Raw genomic sequence first — 16,759 nt, 5'->3', positions numbered from 1 at the left:
CTTGTAGACAGCATATATATGGGTCTTGTTTTCTTATCCATTCAGCTACCATATGCCTTTTGATTGACATATTTAAGCCATTTACATTTAAAGTGATTATTGATAAATACGTATTTATTGCCATTTTTCTTTATAGCTATGATCCTTTTTTCTTTCATCTTAAAGAGTCACTTTAACATTTCTTGCAATGCTAATGTTAATGTAAAAGACATTCAAACCTGTGAAGAATTTTTGTGAGTTTATTTGAGCCAAACTGTTGACACCGTGCCAGGAAGCAGAATCTCAATGGATTATGATAACGCTGTGGAGAATGGCAGTTTTGCACCTTGTTTTATGAATTACAATCAAAAGGGAAGAAGTAAGTGTGTTACATGAAATTCATTGGTGATAGATTAGGGAGGTAGGAGAAAGTAAAATGGGGAAACCTCTGGGATTGAATAAAAAGTAAAATGATAGACACACACTTCTTTTACTTAGGTGAGTACAGGATAGTTAACAGTCAACAGTTAACTCAATAACAATGAGGGGATTTGTGGTCTCTGAACGGTGCCTGTGGGGTCTGGGAAAAGGAAAATTACTTTGACATTCCAATATACATCATCATAGATGCAAAAAGATAATAGGCTCAGTCAAAGTAAAGACTGACCTTTGTCAGGGAAGATACTGGCCTAGGACATGACTACCCACCATAAACTGCTTTTTAATTTAAAAAGTTTTCACTTCAGGCCATCCTTTGTGGTTACTTAAGGTTTCTGAGTTTGCAAGGCTGCCACACAAACCAACCCTGAGCTTGTCAGGTTAGCATGTGGCCCTTTTTCACCCACACTAGTTTGGTGGTAATAGACTCCTTTAGCTTTTCCTTGCCTGGGAAGCTCTTATTTTTCCTTCAATTTTTTTTATTGTTGACTCTATTACAGATATCCCTCATCCCCTCCCCCTTTGTCTCCTTCCACCCAGCCCTTGCACCCCCCCAGGCCTCTACCACTTTAATGTCTGTGTCCATGGTTTATACTATATGCATATATATTCTTTGGTTGATCTCTTCCCATTCTCCCCACCCTTCTCCCCTCTGAGATCTATCAGTCTGTTCCATTCATCCATGCCTCTGGTCCTGTTTTGTTTGGCAGTTTATTTTGTTCTTTAGATTCCATATATGAGTGAGATCCTTGCTGGGTAAAGTAGTATTGGTTGTAACCCACTTACTTCTTCCTCTTGCTTTTCATCACTTTGAATGTTTCATGCCAATCCCTTCTGGCTTGAAATGTTTCTGTTGAGAAATCAGCTGACAATCTTGTAGCTAACTGTCTTTCTCTTTTCTTTTTAAATATAACTCTTGCTGCTTTTAAGATTCTCTATCTTTAACCTTTAGCATTTTAATTGTGATGTGTCTTGGTGTGGGCCTCTTTGGGTTCATCTTGTTTGATACTCTGTGCTTCCTGGATTTGTCTCTTTTTCCTTCACCAGGTTATGGACATTTTCAGTCATTATTTTTTTAAATGGGTTCTCAATCCATTGCTCTGTCTCTTCTCCTTCTGGGAGCCTTATTATGAGGATGTTGTTACATTCTGTTGTCTCAGAGGTCCCTTAAACTACCTTCATTAAAAAAAATTTTTTTTTGCTGCTCTGATTGGCTATTTTCTGCTACCTTTTCTTCTAAATTGCTGACTTCATCCTCTGCTTCATAGCTGTTTATTCCTCCTAGTGTATTCTTCATTTCAGATATTGTAGTCTTCATTTTTTATTTTTATGGTTTCAATGTCACTTTTTAAAAAAAATCAACATACTTTTTTTCAAAGAAGTTTTATTTTTATTTATTTTTATTCATTTCAGAGAATAAAAGGGAGAGGAAGAGAGAAGCATCAATGATGAGAGAGAATCGTTGATTGGCTACCTCCTGCAGGAATAGGGGATTGAGCACAGCCTGGGCATGTGCCCTGACTGGGAATAGAACTGTTATTGCCTGGTTCATAGGTCAATGCTCAACTGCTGAGCCATGCCGACCAGGCTCTATGTCACTTTTTATATTTGATACCTCTGTTTAAGTTCTTGTGGAGTTCATCCATTCTTCCCCTAAGTTCTTTGAGCATCATTATAACCAGTTTTGAACTCTGCATCTGGTAGATTGCTTGCCTCCATTTCATTTAGTTATTTTTCTAGGGATTTCTCATGTTCTTTCATTTGGGGCATGTTTCTTTTGTCTTCCCACTTGGCTGCCTCTCCTCCTTATTTCTGTGTATTAGGTCAGTCTGTGTCTCCCAGTCTTGGTATGCTGGCTTCATGTAATAAGTGTATTGCGGCGCTCAGTGTTGCAGTCTTCCTGATCAAAAGAGCTAGGTGCTCTAGGAATATCCTTTGTGTGTGTTATGTGAGCCCTTGTGTTGCAGTTGCGTTTTGATTGCTGTTGGCCCATCTGTGGGTGAGGCTGACCCTCAGGCCAAATATGAGGACCTCCGCTGACCACACTGTATGAACTGCTTTGCAGGGGTCTGACCCCACAAAGCAGAGTTAACCCCAGCAAGGTCTAGTGTCTACTGAGATCTTTTTGTGTGTGCTGCCTGTGGAGCTAATTGGGTCATGCTCTGATGTGGTGTGAAGCCCACCACTGTGTGTATGGGTTCTGGGCCTCTTTGGAGGGATTCATGCAGATCAATGTCAGGCACTGCCTGTGACTGGCCCTGGGCTACTTGTTTGGAGCTATGAAGTGATCCAGAGCTTGTGGCTGCCTCTGCTGGGCCTGGGTGTGCTTGGGAGGGGCCAAGCTGAGCACCAAGGCAGGCTTCCACAAGCACTGAGTCTGGGACCAGGTCGGCAAAGGCCCAAGGCACATCAAGGTCCACTTCCTTTTGCCAGCTGCTGGTTAGGCTCAGTCACTGAAAGAGGCTCTGGCAGTAGCAAGTTGTGTGAAGCAGGTTCTCAGTGAGTCACCATATAGTGTTGAGTTCACCAGATTAAGGATTCAAATTTGGCACAGTGCTGGGTCTAAGGCCACTCAACAAAATTACCAGGGGACTTCAAGGCCAGCTGCCACCTGCTGGTGCCCTCAAACTTTTGTAGTGGGCCGGAGTCTCAGGGAAATCATCAGGATGGGCCCAACAGAATTCAAACAGACCAAGATTTGGCTGTGTGAAGGGGGTGCTCTGCACAGGATGGTGGCACTGGCTGGGTGTGCAAGGGATAAATGGCCCCACCCTCGAGCCACACACTCAGTCTCTCTCTGATTTTGCCAGGACCTCCTTGAGAGCCTTCCAAGCAAGTCTGTAACGGAGGCTCTTTTTGCCATTTCTGAGTTGGTTTCTTTTATTTTTCTTCTATGGGTCATATTTAATTGCTTCTACCTGTGGTAATTAAAAAATAAATTTCCAAGATTTATTTATTTATTTTACATGTTTTATTGATTTCAGAGAGAGGAAGGGAGAGGGAGATAGAAACATCAATGATGAGAGAGTCATTCATCGGCTGCCTCCTGCATGCCCCCCACTGGGGATCGAGTCCACAACCCGGGCATGTGCCCTGACCGGGAATCAAACCGTAGTCTCCTGGATCATAGGTAGATGCTCAACCGCTGAGCCATGCCAGCCGGGCTACCTGTGGCAATTTTTGTTTGGAGGCTGGGTATGGTTAATTTAATTTTGTTGAATGATATTTTTCAGTGGATTTTTCTGTCAGGCAGTTAAGTAGTGAATTAATTTGATCATTTTGAAATTTGTTTAAAGAGCTTTCAGATGAGGGAAGAGTAGCCTTTATTCTACAGCTTGTTTAGTCTCACTTCTAAAGTTTGGCTTTTCTTTGGTTTTTACTGAATGCCCTGTATTTTCAGAGACTTCTCCACTTGCTTGAAAGGAACTTGAATTATCCCCATCAGTGTGGCCACCTGTGAGGGTATTCATGTTAAAACTTGGTAATTGTATTTCCTTAGATGTTTTTCTTGTCTGGCCTCAGGGACTTTCACCATATGCAAACATTAATATTCAGTGCAGAACTCAAGGTGACTTTTATGTAAATTTCTTGAAATCCCTCTTTATGTAGTTTCCTCCTATGGAACTTTGCTTTATACCTTTTAACAACGCCAAGTTCCTAAAACTCTGATATCTGTCTCCCCAAATAGAAAGATTACCAGTCCTATTTGGGTTCTGAATTTCTATACCAGTTTATAAGTTGCCTTCACATAGAAAACCTGGCTTATGGTGAGGCTCACCTCACTCATTTCTCTTTTCTTAGGGATTATAGTCCTGCTCTGCTTTGGTCTAATATTGCAAAAGTTGTTTCCTATATTGTGTCAAACTTTCTAGTTGTTTATACCAGGAGGGTGATTCTGGGCTCCCTCATGGTCAGAAGCAAAAGTCCAAATAATTTTTTGTTTAAATAGGATAAGTTACAAAAACAAAGGACCCAAATGAATTCACCAAAAAAGAAATATGCATGGACAATAAACATATAAAAAATATTCAAGCCTGGCTGGCATGGCTCAGTGGTTGAGCATCGACCCATGAACAAGGAGGTCAGGGTTTGATTCCCAGTCAGAGCACATGCCCAGGATACGGGCTCGATTCCCAGTAAGGGGTGTGCAGGAGGCAGCAGATCAATGATTGTCTCTCTTCACTGATGTTTCTATCTCTCTCTCCCTCTCCCTTCCTTGCTCTGAAATCAATAAAAACATATTTATAAAAGATATTCAACTCTGCTAATCATATTTGATATATACATCTTATTACATATAAGAAAATTAAAGTCCTAATATCCAGCAGGGATGGAGACACATTCACATTACTGATGGGATTGTAAAGTGAGCTATATTTTTGGAAGCCAGTCTGACAGTGTCAATCAAAATTTGAAATATGCCTAATGGACCAGCAATTCCACTCCTCATGTTTGCTCCAGAGACGTGAAAGCATGTGTCCACAAGCACACCAGTACAGCAGTGTCCGCCGCATCTCTGCTGGCCGTCCCCTCCCAACTGACAATGTCTCAAAAGCCCGGCTGCCCATTAAAAAGAACCAAGACACACTGATGAACCCCAAACTCTCTGACTATAAACAAGTCTTCCTGTGCGCGCTAATGTAGTCTACGGTGGGAGAAACAGACTGCCTTTGGTAATGTTAAGGGTTTCATTGTGTCTACCCCAACAAAAGACATGTTGAAGTCCAAACACCCAGGACGAGAATGTGGCCTTTTTTGGAAATAGGGTCGTTGCAGACGTAATCATGGACGATGAGGTGACACTGGAGTAGCGTGGCCCTTCATCCACCACGGCTAGTTTTCTTATAGGAGCACGGCCACGTAAAGACGCAGAAACACAGGGAAGTGTCACATGAAGATGGAGAGCTGGAGAGACATTAAAAGCCAAGGAAGGTCTGAGGCGACCAGGAGCCAGGAGGGACATATGAATAGGCCCTTTCCCAGCACCCTCCGAGGGAGCACGGCTCTGCCAACTCCCGATTTTGGACTTCTGAACTCCGTAATTGCGAGACAACTTTCTGTTGTTTAAGCCACCCAGTTTGTGGCACTTTTTTATGGTAACCCTAGGAAAACAATAAAGGAAGGAAAGGAGAGGGTAGTAAATGACTGGGAAGGTGAAAGAGGAAATTTTCTCAGGTGATGCTGATGTTCTATATGAAACCCTTATGTAGGAGTTTGAGTTACACACACATGTACGTTTGTTAAAACTTATTATGATAAAGCAAATATAGCCAGATGTTAATTGTAGAACCTAGGGAATAGGTTCTAACTATTCAATTGTTTTTCTATATTTGAACATTTTTATAATACAATGTTGGGGGAAATTTTATGTACAGTTGATCCATATGTACAAGCATGATTTAAAAGGGAATATATAGCCTGGCCAGTGTCACTTAGTTCGTTGAGCACTGTCCCATGCACTGAGAGGTCACCGATTCGATTCCTGGTCAGGGCAAATGCCCAGGTTGCAGGCTTGATCCCCAGCCTATTGGTTTCCCTCTCATCAATGTTTCTCTCTCTACCTTTCCCTTCCTATAAAATCATTAAAAAAAAAATACAAACAGGATCATCGTTATTAATAGCCAAAGTTTAAAAATTATCTAAATATTTAATAGAGGAACTGTTTCATAAATTATGATAGAAACCCACATATGTGATGGAATCAGAAGTAATGGTTGGAGGGTTAAGAAAATACATGCATTTTGTTTTAGCTTAAGATGTATAACTGTATATTCATTTGTGATTCTTTTTAAATAAGTCCAAGGCTTTTTACTTTGGATGTGAGCCCAAATGTAATCCTTTAGTCTTTGTTGCAAAACAAAGACTCCCAAATGCATTATCTATGTTCATCTGTAGTCTAAGTATATAATCTATTCTTTTTTCTTTTATTCTCTCATAGCTGTCTTGCTCATACTATTAAAATTTTTTTTAAGGAGTAAAATTCTAATGATACCTTTATAAGGCTTTTGTGAGCACCCTATCTTTCTTTTCACACTCTCATTTCATTGGCTTATATAATATGTAATGAAATGGTATAATAAAGGTAAACAAATTTGCATATGCAGGTTAGCAAGTAAACTGATTTTAGTAAGCTTACAACTTAATCGCTCGAACTACAAAGAGCTCCAGCGTAAGTGACCGCAGTCAACAGTGGGAAGGGGAAGCACAAGTAGAAAGAGTGTCAGTGTACTTGAGTAGGTTATTATTCTTTCCATTGCTTTTCAGAGCGAGTGGAAGGGAGGGAGGTTAAGCGGGGGGGAGAGAGAGAGAGAGAGAGATAAACATCAATGTGAGAGACATCGAATGGCTGCCTCCCCCATGGGAAGTGAACCCACAACCCAAGTATGTGCCCTTGACCAGGAATCGAACCAGAGACCTTTCGGTGCGTGGGCCAATGCTCTAACCACTGAACGCACAGGCCAGGGCCTGAGTAGGTTATTTTGATGGTGGTTAAGAAAGCCTGTCACAGATGGAATGCTGATAGGAATTAGAAAAGGCTTTTGCAGGTATACTCCGAACTCAGAAGTCACTAAAAGGATTGATACATTTGCTTGCAAAAGTATTAAAAAGGTCATCACACCACCCCAGACCTCAAAAAGAATAAAGTCAAAGACAGCACCATAACAAACAGGTTTTGCAACATATGACTGTCAAATGACTAATTTCTTTAATTTCCAACATCTCATAATGAATAAAACATTAAACAACTTGATATAAAAGGATAGAAATATGAAACTTAGAAAACAAGAAATACATGGGACTAATAAAGACAAAAATCGATTTAACCTTACAGTGAAAATACATTAAAATGAAAGATTTCACTTATGAGATGAGCAAAAAAATTAAGTATGATAGCAGTTCTAGTAAGAATACGTAGAAACATTCTCATATGCTTTAGTTGGGAGCATAAACTCGTAGGATCTTCTCTGAGAACAATTAGACAAATCTATTAAAATGTTAAAATGCAGGCATCTATGACTTAGCAATCGCACCGCTAGAAACTCACCCTATGCATATCCTCGCAATGACTGGTCAGTGTTTGCATCAGAATGCTCACTGCAGCAGTTCCTACAGGACGCACTAGAAACAGGCCGTGTCCATGAGGAAATTCAGTTCTGTGAGGATGCAAGGCAGTGACGAAGAGGGAGGGAGACCTGACCGTGCTGTGCAGATATTCCCGAGGTGACAACGCAAGCTGCAGAACGTTGTGCAGACCCTTGGCCATTAATAAAATGTATACGCACACACAAATGCGTGCACACATTTTTATCCCCAGGAGAAAGTACAAGAAATTTAACTTGGCTGCCACCAACCGGAGGGCAACTATCCTCGGTCAGGGAGAGCGTGGAAGAGCTTTCCCCTTGGATCATCAATATAAACAGTAAGTTGTTTATATTTTTAGGATCTTGTACATAAGAACAGTCTTGGCACAGAAGCTTTTTTTGCCTTTTTTGTGTAATTTTTGATGTGAAAGTATTTAAATATTAATGAACATTTTCTTTCAGATGCAAACGGCATACCTACCGCACTGGGGAAGGCGCCAAGCAAGCGGGCCTCAGGAGGAGCGCTCGCCTCTGCTCCGGCTGCCAGGTCTCCCCCAGGCCCCCGGGACAGAGGGGCGGCTCGGGGGGCCTCGGGGAGCAGCCGTCTTCTAAATGGTTCAGTTCCTTCCTTACCCCCTCCTCTCCCCCAGTACAGCCACGACGGGGGCCAGGAAGTCTAGAAATAAACGTTGCACTTGGCATTCCCCTAGTCCCTCCTGATCACCCATTAATGAAACACTCCCATAAAATAATCTTCAAAACTCCTATACTTTAAATTACTAAAGCACATCTTTATTTAACAATTGAACAAGTAAAAGTCACAGCTAGAGTTTTTTTCACGTTTGTACCTGAACAACTATTTCTCAATCAAATGAACATGACCAATAAAATATGTGTCATAGCATTTTACATAACATGAATCGCTCTTAGGACAACAGTAGTTTTAATGCAAACCAGCATTTTTATCCTGTTTGCTGCTAGTATTCATAGATACTTTTACATGAATTAATTGTAGGAATTATAATTTTCACTGATATTAAGACAAATAAACACACAGGCCTTTCGAGCACACAGTAAGTTGCAGTGACAAACACACAGTGATGATTTAAAACTATCCAGTGTTGACCAAATTCAAGCTTCCACATTTCAAACAAATCCTATGCCTCTTTGCCTCTTCTTAGGGAACAAACCCTATTGAAGGAGAGAGATTTCTTTAAAGTGGGAGAAGAGTTAGTTTAAAAAATTAGGGAGCTAATTCCATTTGCTACTAGTTCAGTACAATGAAACGTGAAATGGCAGCACAAATGTAAAACTGTATTTTAATTAGGAAATAAACGACTTTTAACTAAGTGACTTTTTGCCCTTCATATTTACATATAGCACCTGTTACAAGAAAAAAAAAAAAACACCAAATTAAAACACCCTCTACATAGAAACAATTACAAATATCACTGATGAGTGTAAACTATCTGTCCTAAAATTAAGCCTACACTGTAGAAAATAAAGACTAACTTTTCTTATTTGAAAATACTACAATATAGACTGTAAATGCAATGTCCTGATGCTGAAGGAACAACGGCTTCGACAGTTTTTTTTAAGCACATATATTCTAATGATAGAAAATGAAACAGCTTAAACTGTTTTTAGTCTCTTAGATCCTGCCCCTTGACATGTATCTAAAGTGTCAGGACTTTGCCCCCTTCAACTTACTTGTGGTGCAGTATTGACTTAACCCCTAGGTACAACACAGAACTAAACAAACGGATTTCCAAGTATTTATGTAATGTACAAAAATGCAAAGCAGAAATGACTAGTAAACCGAACTTGGCTGAAGCTAGCTGAGAGAACTCAGAGTCCAGCAACACAGGCAACTAGACAGCCTCTATTGTACTAAATAAATTATAGAAAAGTGGCAAAGCTGAAAATCACACAAGTTACCTTTTAAATATCATATGATCAAGAGATCATTAAAAAAGAGATCAGTGTAAAGCATTTAAACTTGTGTCCAATCCAATGACCTCTACATACTAACCCACTAAAATTTCCCCATATTTACAAGACTCCTAGGATATTTTTAAATGTATAAATTAAGTCAGTAGTAAGCATGAAATAAAGTGCTACTATTTGAAATTCAAGGAATCAATTTCAGCATTGAAATTTGACCTACTCTACAGAATACAAGAAAAAAAGAATTATCTTGTCAACTTGCTGAAAGGTGGGAAAAGATGGGGCAAGAAAATCCCAGAATTGGGTTGAAATTTTCTTGCCCAGGTAGGCAAGTAACTGGAACACTGTAATTCAAAAGTAAAAACTAAAAACTTCTTTTAAATACAAGGTAAAATGGGCTCAGTTGTGACTACAGTGGATTTGGGGAAACCACACATCAGTACCTTACTTGGGTCTAAGACTGCGAGCAGGGATGAGCCCCCTTGATGGCTTCATGGTGATAATTTTATTAGCAATGTGGCATTTTAAGGTTATCACAAATAATACTTGCTAAATTTTGGAAACTCCGAGGATTAAGCAGCCCGGGCCTAGATACTCATCTTTTAATAACTGTTAACAAAAGTTAAGAAGTTATCACCTCACAGTTGCTCAGGGTACTTACTTCACAAAGACTCTTCTGGAAAGGGAAAGTGATGTTTTTTTACGAGTTGGAGGGATGGAAGCAGGTGTCAAAACAATGAAGGCCCCATTGAGTCAAGTTTAATGAGTAACAAATAATAATTACTCCCTTTTAAAACAATGGAATGAATTAATCATACCTAAAGATGTCAGCTGAAAATGCAGGGCGTTTTGGGTCGTTTTGCTCAGCTGACTGAACAAACCCTACGCAGGTAAGACAGCACTGCTACCAGCCCGAGCTGGGCTTACCCGCCCGAGACACTGAGAATAAAAAGGCAGAACTATCCGTCAGGGGCTCTGCACATATTCACTGCGGCAAATCTTAGGCATGGGTTTCTGGCTTCATCCACGTCACGCTCACAACGATGTTTCATTTGTGGCTACAAGAGTGCCAAAGCCTGAGGACTTTCCTTCACGGTGCCAGGCAGCAGAGCGGCTGCCCTCAACAAAAAGCCCTTCCCCACCCCAGAGAGGTCTGGAAGTCCGGGCCATGACACCTGAACACAGTATGCACAAATTTTCTTGAAAGTTCCTATTCTAGAGCTAAAACAGAGCAAAATGAAAAATATATTAATTTGAAATGCGCTTCAATGATTGCTCTTATTTTTAATGAAATTACACTTTCTTCTAAAATTGCATTTTGTATAATGAAGTGGAATACACCTTTCCTTTCTTTTTCAATGCCTTACTGACTTTTTTTTTAAAACAAAGAGTATCCTTATAATCAAGTCATAGTTCTCAAAACACTTGAAAGGTACATTCATATTCTTTACAGCATTAAAGACATACAAATATCATTTTTCCTTTTTAAACCATGAAGTAAAAGTAGTTAACAGTTTCAATCTTTTGCCCATAGAAAAATATTTCCCATATCATTTACACCACAACAGGAAAATTAGACAGTGTAACTGAAACCTGTATGAGCACCACAAGGCTTTAAAACATTTTCATTCTTGTATCTGAAATTTTAAAAGGTTTCAGGAAGTTAAACATTAGGACTTCCTCCTAAAACTGTAGCCTTTAACTTGAAATATTGCTAACACCTTTCACTTTGTAAATAAATAAAAAAATCGGTTTACTTATTTATGCAATAACCCATATCTCGTCAATGTTGATGAATTCCACCCCAGCAGATACTACTTCTGGCTGCCCACTTAGCTTGTATTACTAAAACAATGAATATAAAACTTTAGAAATCAACAGTAAACTGCTGTAGAAAAACATACAAAAAAATAGCAGCAAATTTAGATAGGAAACAACAATTTGGTATCTACCCACGACATCACCAAGATTATGAAATAAAATGGCTAATTTCTGACTGAAATAGGGCTTGTCTGTTTTTGATAATATTGAAAGGCTTATTGTAACTGCTAAGAATGAAATCTGTATACAACAACAAAATTGTGTTGACAATCGTTGCAGACATTGTAAAGAAAGATGAGCCCCCCCAAAATTAATTCAATTTAGAGATTAATTTCATGGTCTCTTTATAAAACTGCTGAAATTATTAGCAGTTAGCCCTAAAATGTTTTATTATGTAAATGTGTTTCTACATAATTCTCAAAGAATTTTACAAAACAGTTAATACAACTTGTGTTGTGATCACAATGAAGCACTAATAAATCTTTACCAATGGATCAGTAATTCTGAAATTGGATACAACTAATGCAGTGGGTTTCAATAACAGCCATTTTACTGAGAGGAAACACCCTAAAAAATGCTTGGAGAGCTTGTGGTTGGCCAGCTGAGGCAAACGGGGGAAGCAATGCTAATGTAATTCCTTTGCCGCTGTGGCAATTGCGTAAGAGCAAGCTGTGGCCCAGTTTATCCTGGTCTTGTCATGTTATTAAGAGCTGTTTATTCCAACAAATATTTACCATAATGTATTCACTATTCACTCCACGTGACTTTAAATGCCAATTCATGTGAACTACAAAAAAATTACAACAACAAAATAAGAGAGATGTAAACATATCCCACATTACTGTGGTACAAATAATTTTTATGAATTCAAACCTACTTTGGCAACCTTACAGTCAGAACATTTTAAATATTCAAAACATAGATATTAAATAGAACACTGTTAAAAATTCTTGTTTCCTTCTCCCTTCCTGCGTGGGGCGTGGCTCAGCTGTTGAGCATCGACCTAGGACCCAGGAGATCGCGGTTCGATCTCCAGTCGGGGGCGTGCAGGAGGCAGCTGATCAATGACTCTCATCACTGATGTTTCTCTCTCTCTCTCCCTCTCCCTTCCTCTCTCTGAAATCAATAAAGATATATTTTTAAAACAGAAAAAAAAATAGACTATAAAACAAGTAATGCTTTAATTCTACTACATGTTTGAACTATGAACATAAATCATTTCATTGCAAATGGACATATTCTAAATCTTAGTTTTACGTTTTAAGTATTTTTAAAAATCAGCCTTCTCATTTGCATTTCAGAATGTTTTCACAATGCACGTATGTCAGCTTAAATACCTAACAAAGGCTCATGATCCGTCAAGGAAGCATGGCTAGCAAAAGGAGTCAGAGCCCCAATTAGGATCACTTTTAAAAGTCCACTTATTTTCTAAATTAAGTGACATCTTCAAAGGTTATCATAGTTATTAAGTGAAATCACTGCCTGAATATAATTCTTGCGCTGAAACAGACTAAAATTCATGAGAATTTATGATAATTACCCATATTGTCTAAGTGAAATTAGATAAAAATCTTTCAAGTTCCTTTTAGCTCTAATGTTATAGTACTTCCAGTGCAGACAGGAGAATTCTGCTCAAATACCTGATTAGACCTGATCACATCTGCCAACAAATTATAAACAACTCTCTAGTTAAAATAATCCTTTACCTCTGTTAGCATCAGCCTTTGTGAAACACACATATATAAACACACAAAAGTATTTCTATGTGTAGTATTAGTACTTGAAACCTTTAAGCAACTATCTTAATGACAACATACCTTTATACATTTGAAGCCAGTTTTTATGTATATAGTTTCTCTTTACTCTTAAAATGATGAACTCTTTCCCCACCTCCTACTTGTGCTAGCAGGCCAAACAAAGGAGATCCTTTCTTACACTGTTACTCTGACTCTATTTTGAATGAATGCACGGCTTAAACAAATACTACCAATTTTTCTTTTTGTGAATGTAAAAGTCAATTCCAAAATATTCCTCATCCTATGTACACAGTGCTGACACAAATCAGATGCTCAACCAAACATTTGAAATGAACATCGTAAAACCCATCATAGATCAGAGGAAAGGTTTTCACAAACATTTCTTAGCATTTACAGAAGCCCGATTCACCAACATCTATTCCCACTTGTGAGAATAACAGTCAACACTGATTGATTTGGGGGGGGGGGGTAGTTCAGATACAAGAAATCTGGCATCTTTATCACTCAGCGTTACACTGATATGAATGAAATCTAGAACTACTTGGTGTACCAAAGCTGGGATCATTCCTAGAACCCTATGTAGATTAATAAACAGGTTAAAAAATTCTTAGGTGAAATGGATCAAGTCTTATCTGTTGAGTGAGGAGGGAAGCATAATTAGCATATTTTTAAATTTAAGATCCTGATAAATATGCCTTTAAAAAATCTTTTTGTACATAAAAACACAGCTAATACTTCCCAGTTGAAAAACTGACACATGAGGAAATTAAATATAACCCTAACTTCTAACATACTGTCCTGTCCTTTAAAGACTGATTAAAAAGGCAGCACTGCTCACCGCCAAGAAGTATTAGAGTTAATCTCAGAAGTGTAAACAAAGCCCTAAATTAAAGAACGTGCCAACCATGCCACTTATCTGTTCATCTCTACACAACTGTTATCTTTTTAAAATCTATGGTTGTCATATTCTATCCACAGAACAGATTTTCTTTTCAATTCTTGTGAAAACCTGCCAAATACTAATTATGTAGACCCCAACATGATTTCACTTTTCAGCTTATCACCATGTCACATAGCAGCCTAAATTACATTTATCTGTTGGTAGAGAATGGAATGTTCAAATAAAACTTCAATTTCTTGACTATGAAATTCAGAAATAGATAAGAGAATTTCTCTTAGACATATGGTTATGTTTTTCTCTTAAAAAAAACTTAAAATATTTAATACAATAATTTATTTGGTATCTTGGCTATTGTTTAGGACTTAACTTCCTAAAATTTATAATTATGGATTTTGACTATCTGAAATAACATCATTTAGGTTATACTGAATATTTTTAATTGTACATTTCCCCCCCTCATACTAAATGGCATTCCAAAATATCTACCATTCAACTCTAAATTTTATTAATACGATTCTGAAATATTCAGAAAACACCAGTAAGTCTATTCCAACTATAATCCATATAAAATAATTATGTAATATAACATTTCAATAGGTGAGCAAATTTCCACTTATATTAAAACTGGGCAATTTTAAAGTTCTCTCTGTAGACTTAAAAAAAAAAAAAACCCCACAAAAACAAAACCTGAAAAGAAAAATAGACACATCCTTAAAGGGCATCAGCTCCTCCATCAGGCAGGCAGCCAAAACTCTCCATGAATTAACATGCTTATAATTTAGTAAGTACATATAAACCAGAGTAGTTTAATTATATGCAAAAAGACAAGAACACCCTCATCTCAGTTATGGAGGGATTTCATTTCAGTTACTGAGGGATTACATTTAGAAACAAGTCAACAATGTTTCATTTGTTGTTCAAAGTATCCTGACCAACAGACCAGTATGAACAAAACTTGACATGAACTGAAATGAATGCTGAAGAGCAGTAATTCAGTTAGTGAAAGAAATAACTCACAACTAATTGCTCTAACTTTAGCTTAAAGTATCAATATGTTTAACTTTAATGTGCATATTAGAAGCCATTTCTAAAGTCAGGGATAAAATAACTATTAAATTTGAAGAATAAAGCATCTTGTAACTTGAGCTTCTAAACTGTAACCCTTGTCCCTCGGGGAGGAATGTGCAGATTTAAACAATACCACAGCGGCAGAGCACTCACTCAGTAGAACACAAATTATCTTTGCTTCCTGTGATAAGACACAGGGATTGAGTAAGAAACAAAATGTCCTTACCCTTCTTTGACTGCATAACTCTCAATACAAGAAGTTATTTTCAAATGTGAACTGATTCAAAAATGCATAAAAATGTAAATGTCCAGTATACATACATACATACCTCCTAGTGGGTCAAATGAGTGCCTTTTAATCAGACATACGAAGACGTCCCAAGGCACTTAAGGGGTTAAGACACAATGCATGCATTTCTTTATATCAAGTATGTGAAATCACATGATTTGGAATAAGCCAACCTTATGGTAAATATAAGTTACATTATTAAATTCAAGAAAATTTGTAGATTCATATTTATACTTTCTGTAAGATGCTGGTAAATGGACATGTGCAGCATTTCCTGGGAAAAGCGATTCCACCTTCTTCTTATGAACAGCAGGTCTCTACAGGGGAGTGTAGGGAAAGATGTGCTGCATCCATAGGCAGTGTACTGGCTAATATTGAAAATGATATTGCTAAAATTTAAAAAATAAAATCTGGTAATCAGTACAGTAAGTACACGAATCACTGCAAACACCAGAGCTGACTCCTGATGTTTACTTCTTTTTGCTTTCAGAACACAGGTGTGTAATAGATGAGAATTCTGAGCCTTGTTTGTGGCAATACTACCAGAATGGGACGGCATGGCACCACCACAAAATTTCATAAATTACCCTGAACATACGCAGTTATTCACTATGTGTTCGGAGCAAAGCATGAAATAAGTCTTCAAACGTGAATTACAGGTTTTGAGACAGTGACTTTTTTAAACATAAAGTGCAACAGTGCTGAAGTTCTCAGTTTTTGTTAGTTCTTCATTTTCTTTAGATGCCATCTCCTGCGAGCAGTATCATGGCACATGAATAAATGAAAAGCAGTTTCCAACACATATCCCAGACCTTTTGCTTTCTTATTTATGTGATGATGTTGTTAAAGGTTTAACAAATCCTTCTTCATAAACTTTCAAAATAGCTTCACATACAAATCTGTATTGACTCTGAAAAATAAAATATAAAAAAATAGAACTGATCAGAAAAACTGGAAAACAAAAAATGACTGACAATTCACTTGGTTTGCTTTCATGAACAGACTATCAAAAAGTAAAAGCCTGACAACCTATTCTGTTGGCAAAACTCACTCATGCATTGCTAATATCCCTAGCATTGCCACAATTCCTATGGGTGGCAACTTGGCAGCATCTAACAATATTACACTAATTTATCTACTGACCCAGCAAAGCACTTTTAGGAACCTCTCCAAAGATAAACTAGAAAAAGAAATTAAAAACATATTCATAAGTGAGGCTATTCACTCTAGAAGTATTTATAATAACAAAAAGTAAGAGGAAGAGACCTGGCAAGTAACCCGTGGCACATCCGCACGGAACGCTGTGCAGTGGGGAGGAAGAAGTCTGAAGGCAACTACAGAATGACTGCAGGATAGTTTGTTAAGTAAAAAAAGCAAGGTAGAGAAAACTGCATACAATATATTATTTTTATAAAAGAAAGGGGGGATATAAATATCCATCGCAATGTACACGGTGGGGCAAATGTAGGCTTACAGT

At 38.0% G+C, this 16,759-nt stretch overlaps 1 protein-coding gene across 4 annotated transcripts in view; it reads right to left on the bottom strand.

Moving 5' to 3' along the window:
• Positions 1-5,270: 5,270 nt before the first annotated feature.
• Positions 5,271-16,759, bottom strand: part of PTPN4 (protein tyrosine phosphatase non-receptor type 4) — a 183,245-nt gene continuing 171,756 nt past the window's right edge. For 3 of the 4 annotated variants that reach the window (XM_081141859.1, XM_081141860.1, XM_081141863.1), the window contains one exon: positions 13,269-16,192. In XM_081141859.1, coding sequence (XP_080997985.1) covers positions 16,106-16,192 — 87 coding nt within the window. In that variant the 3' untranslated portion in view covers positions 13,269-16,105. Of the gene's footprint in view, positions 5,323-13,268; positions 16,193-16,759 lie in introns of those variants that run through there. The other variant, XM_081141862.1, reaches the window with a different exon arrangement.

Source organism: Miniopterus schreibersii (genome assembly GCF_964146895.1).
Source record: "Miniopterus schreibersii genome assembly, chromosome: 7".
NCBI lineage: Eukaryota > Metazoa > Chordata > Mammalia > Chiroptera > Miniopteridae > Miniopterus > Miniopterus schreibersii.
Note: the sequence above shows the minus strand (reverse complement) of the source record. Positions and strands in the feature narration are given on the sequence as shown.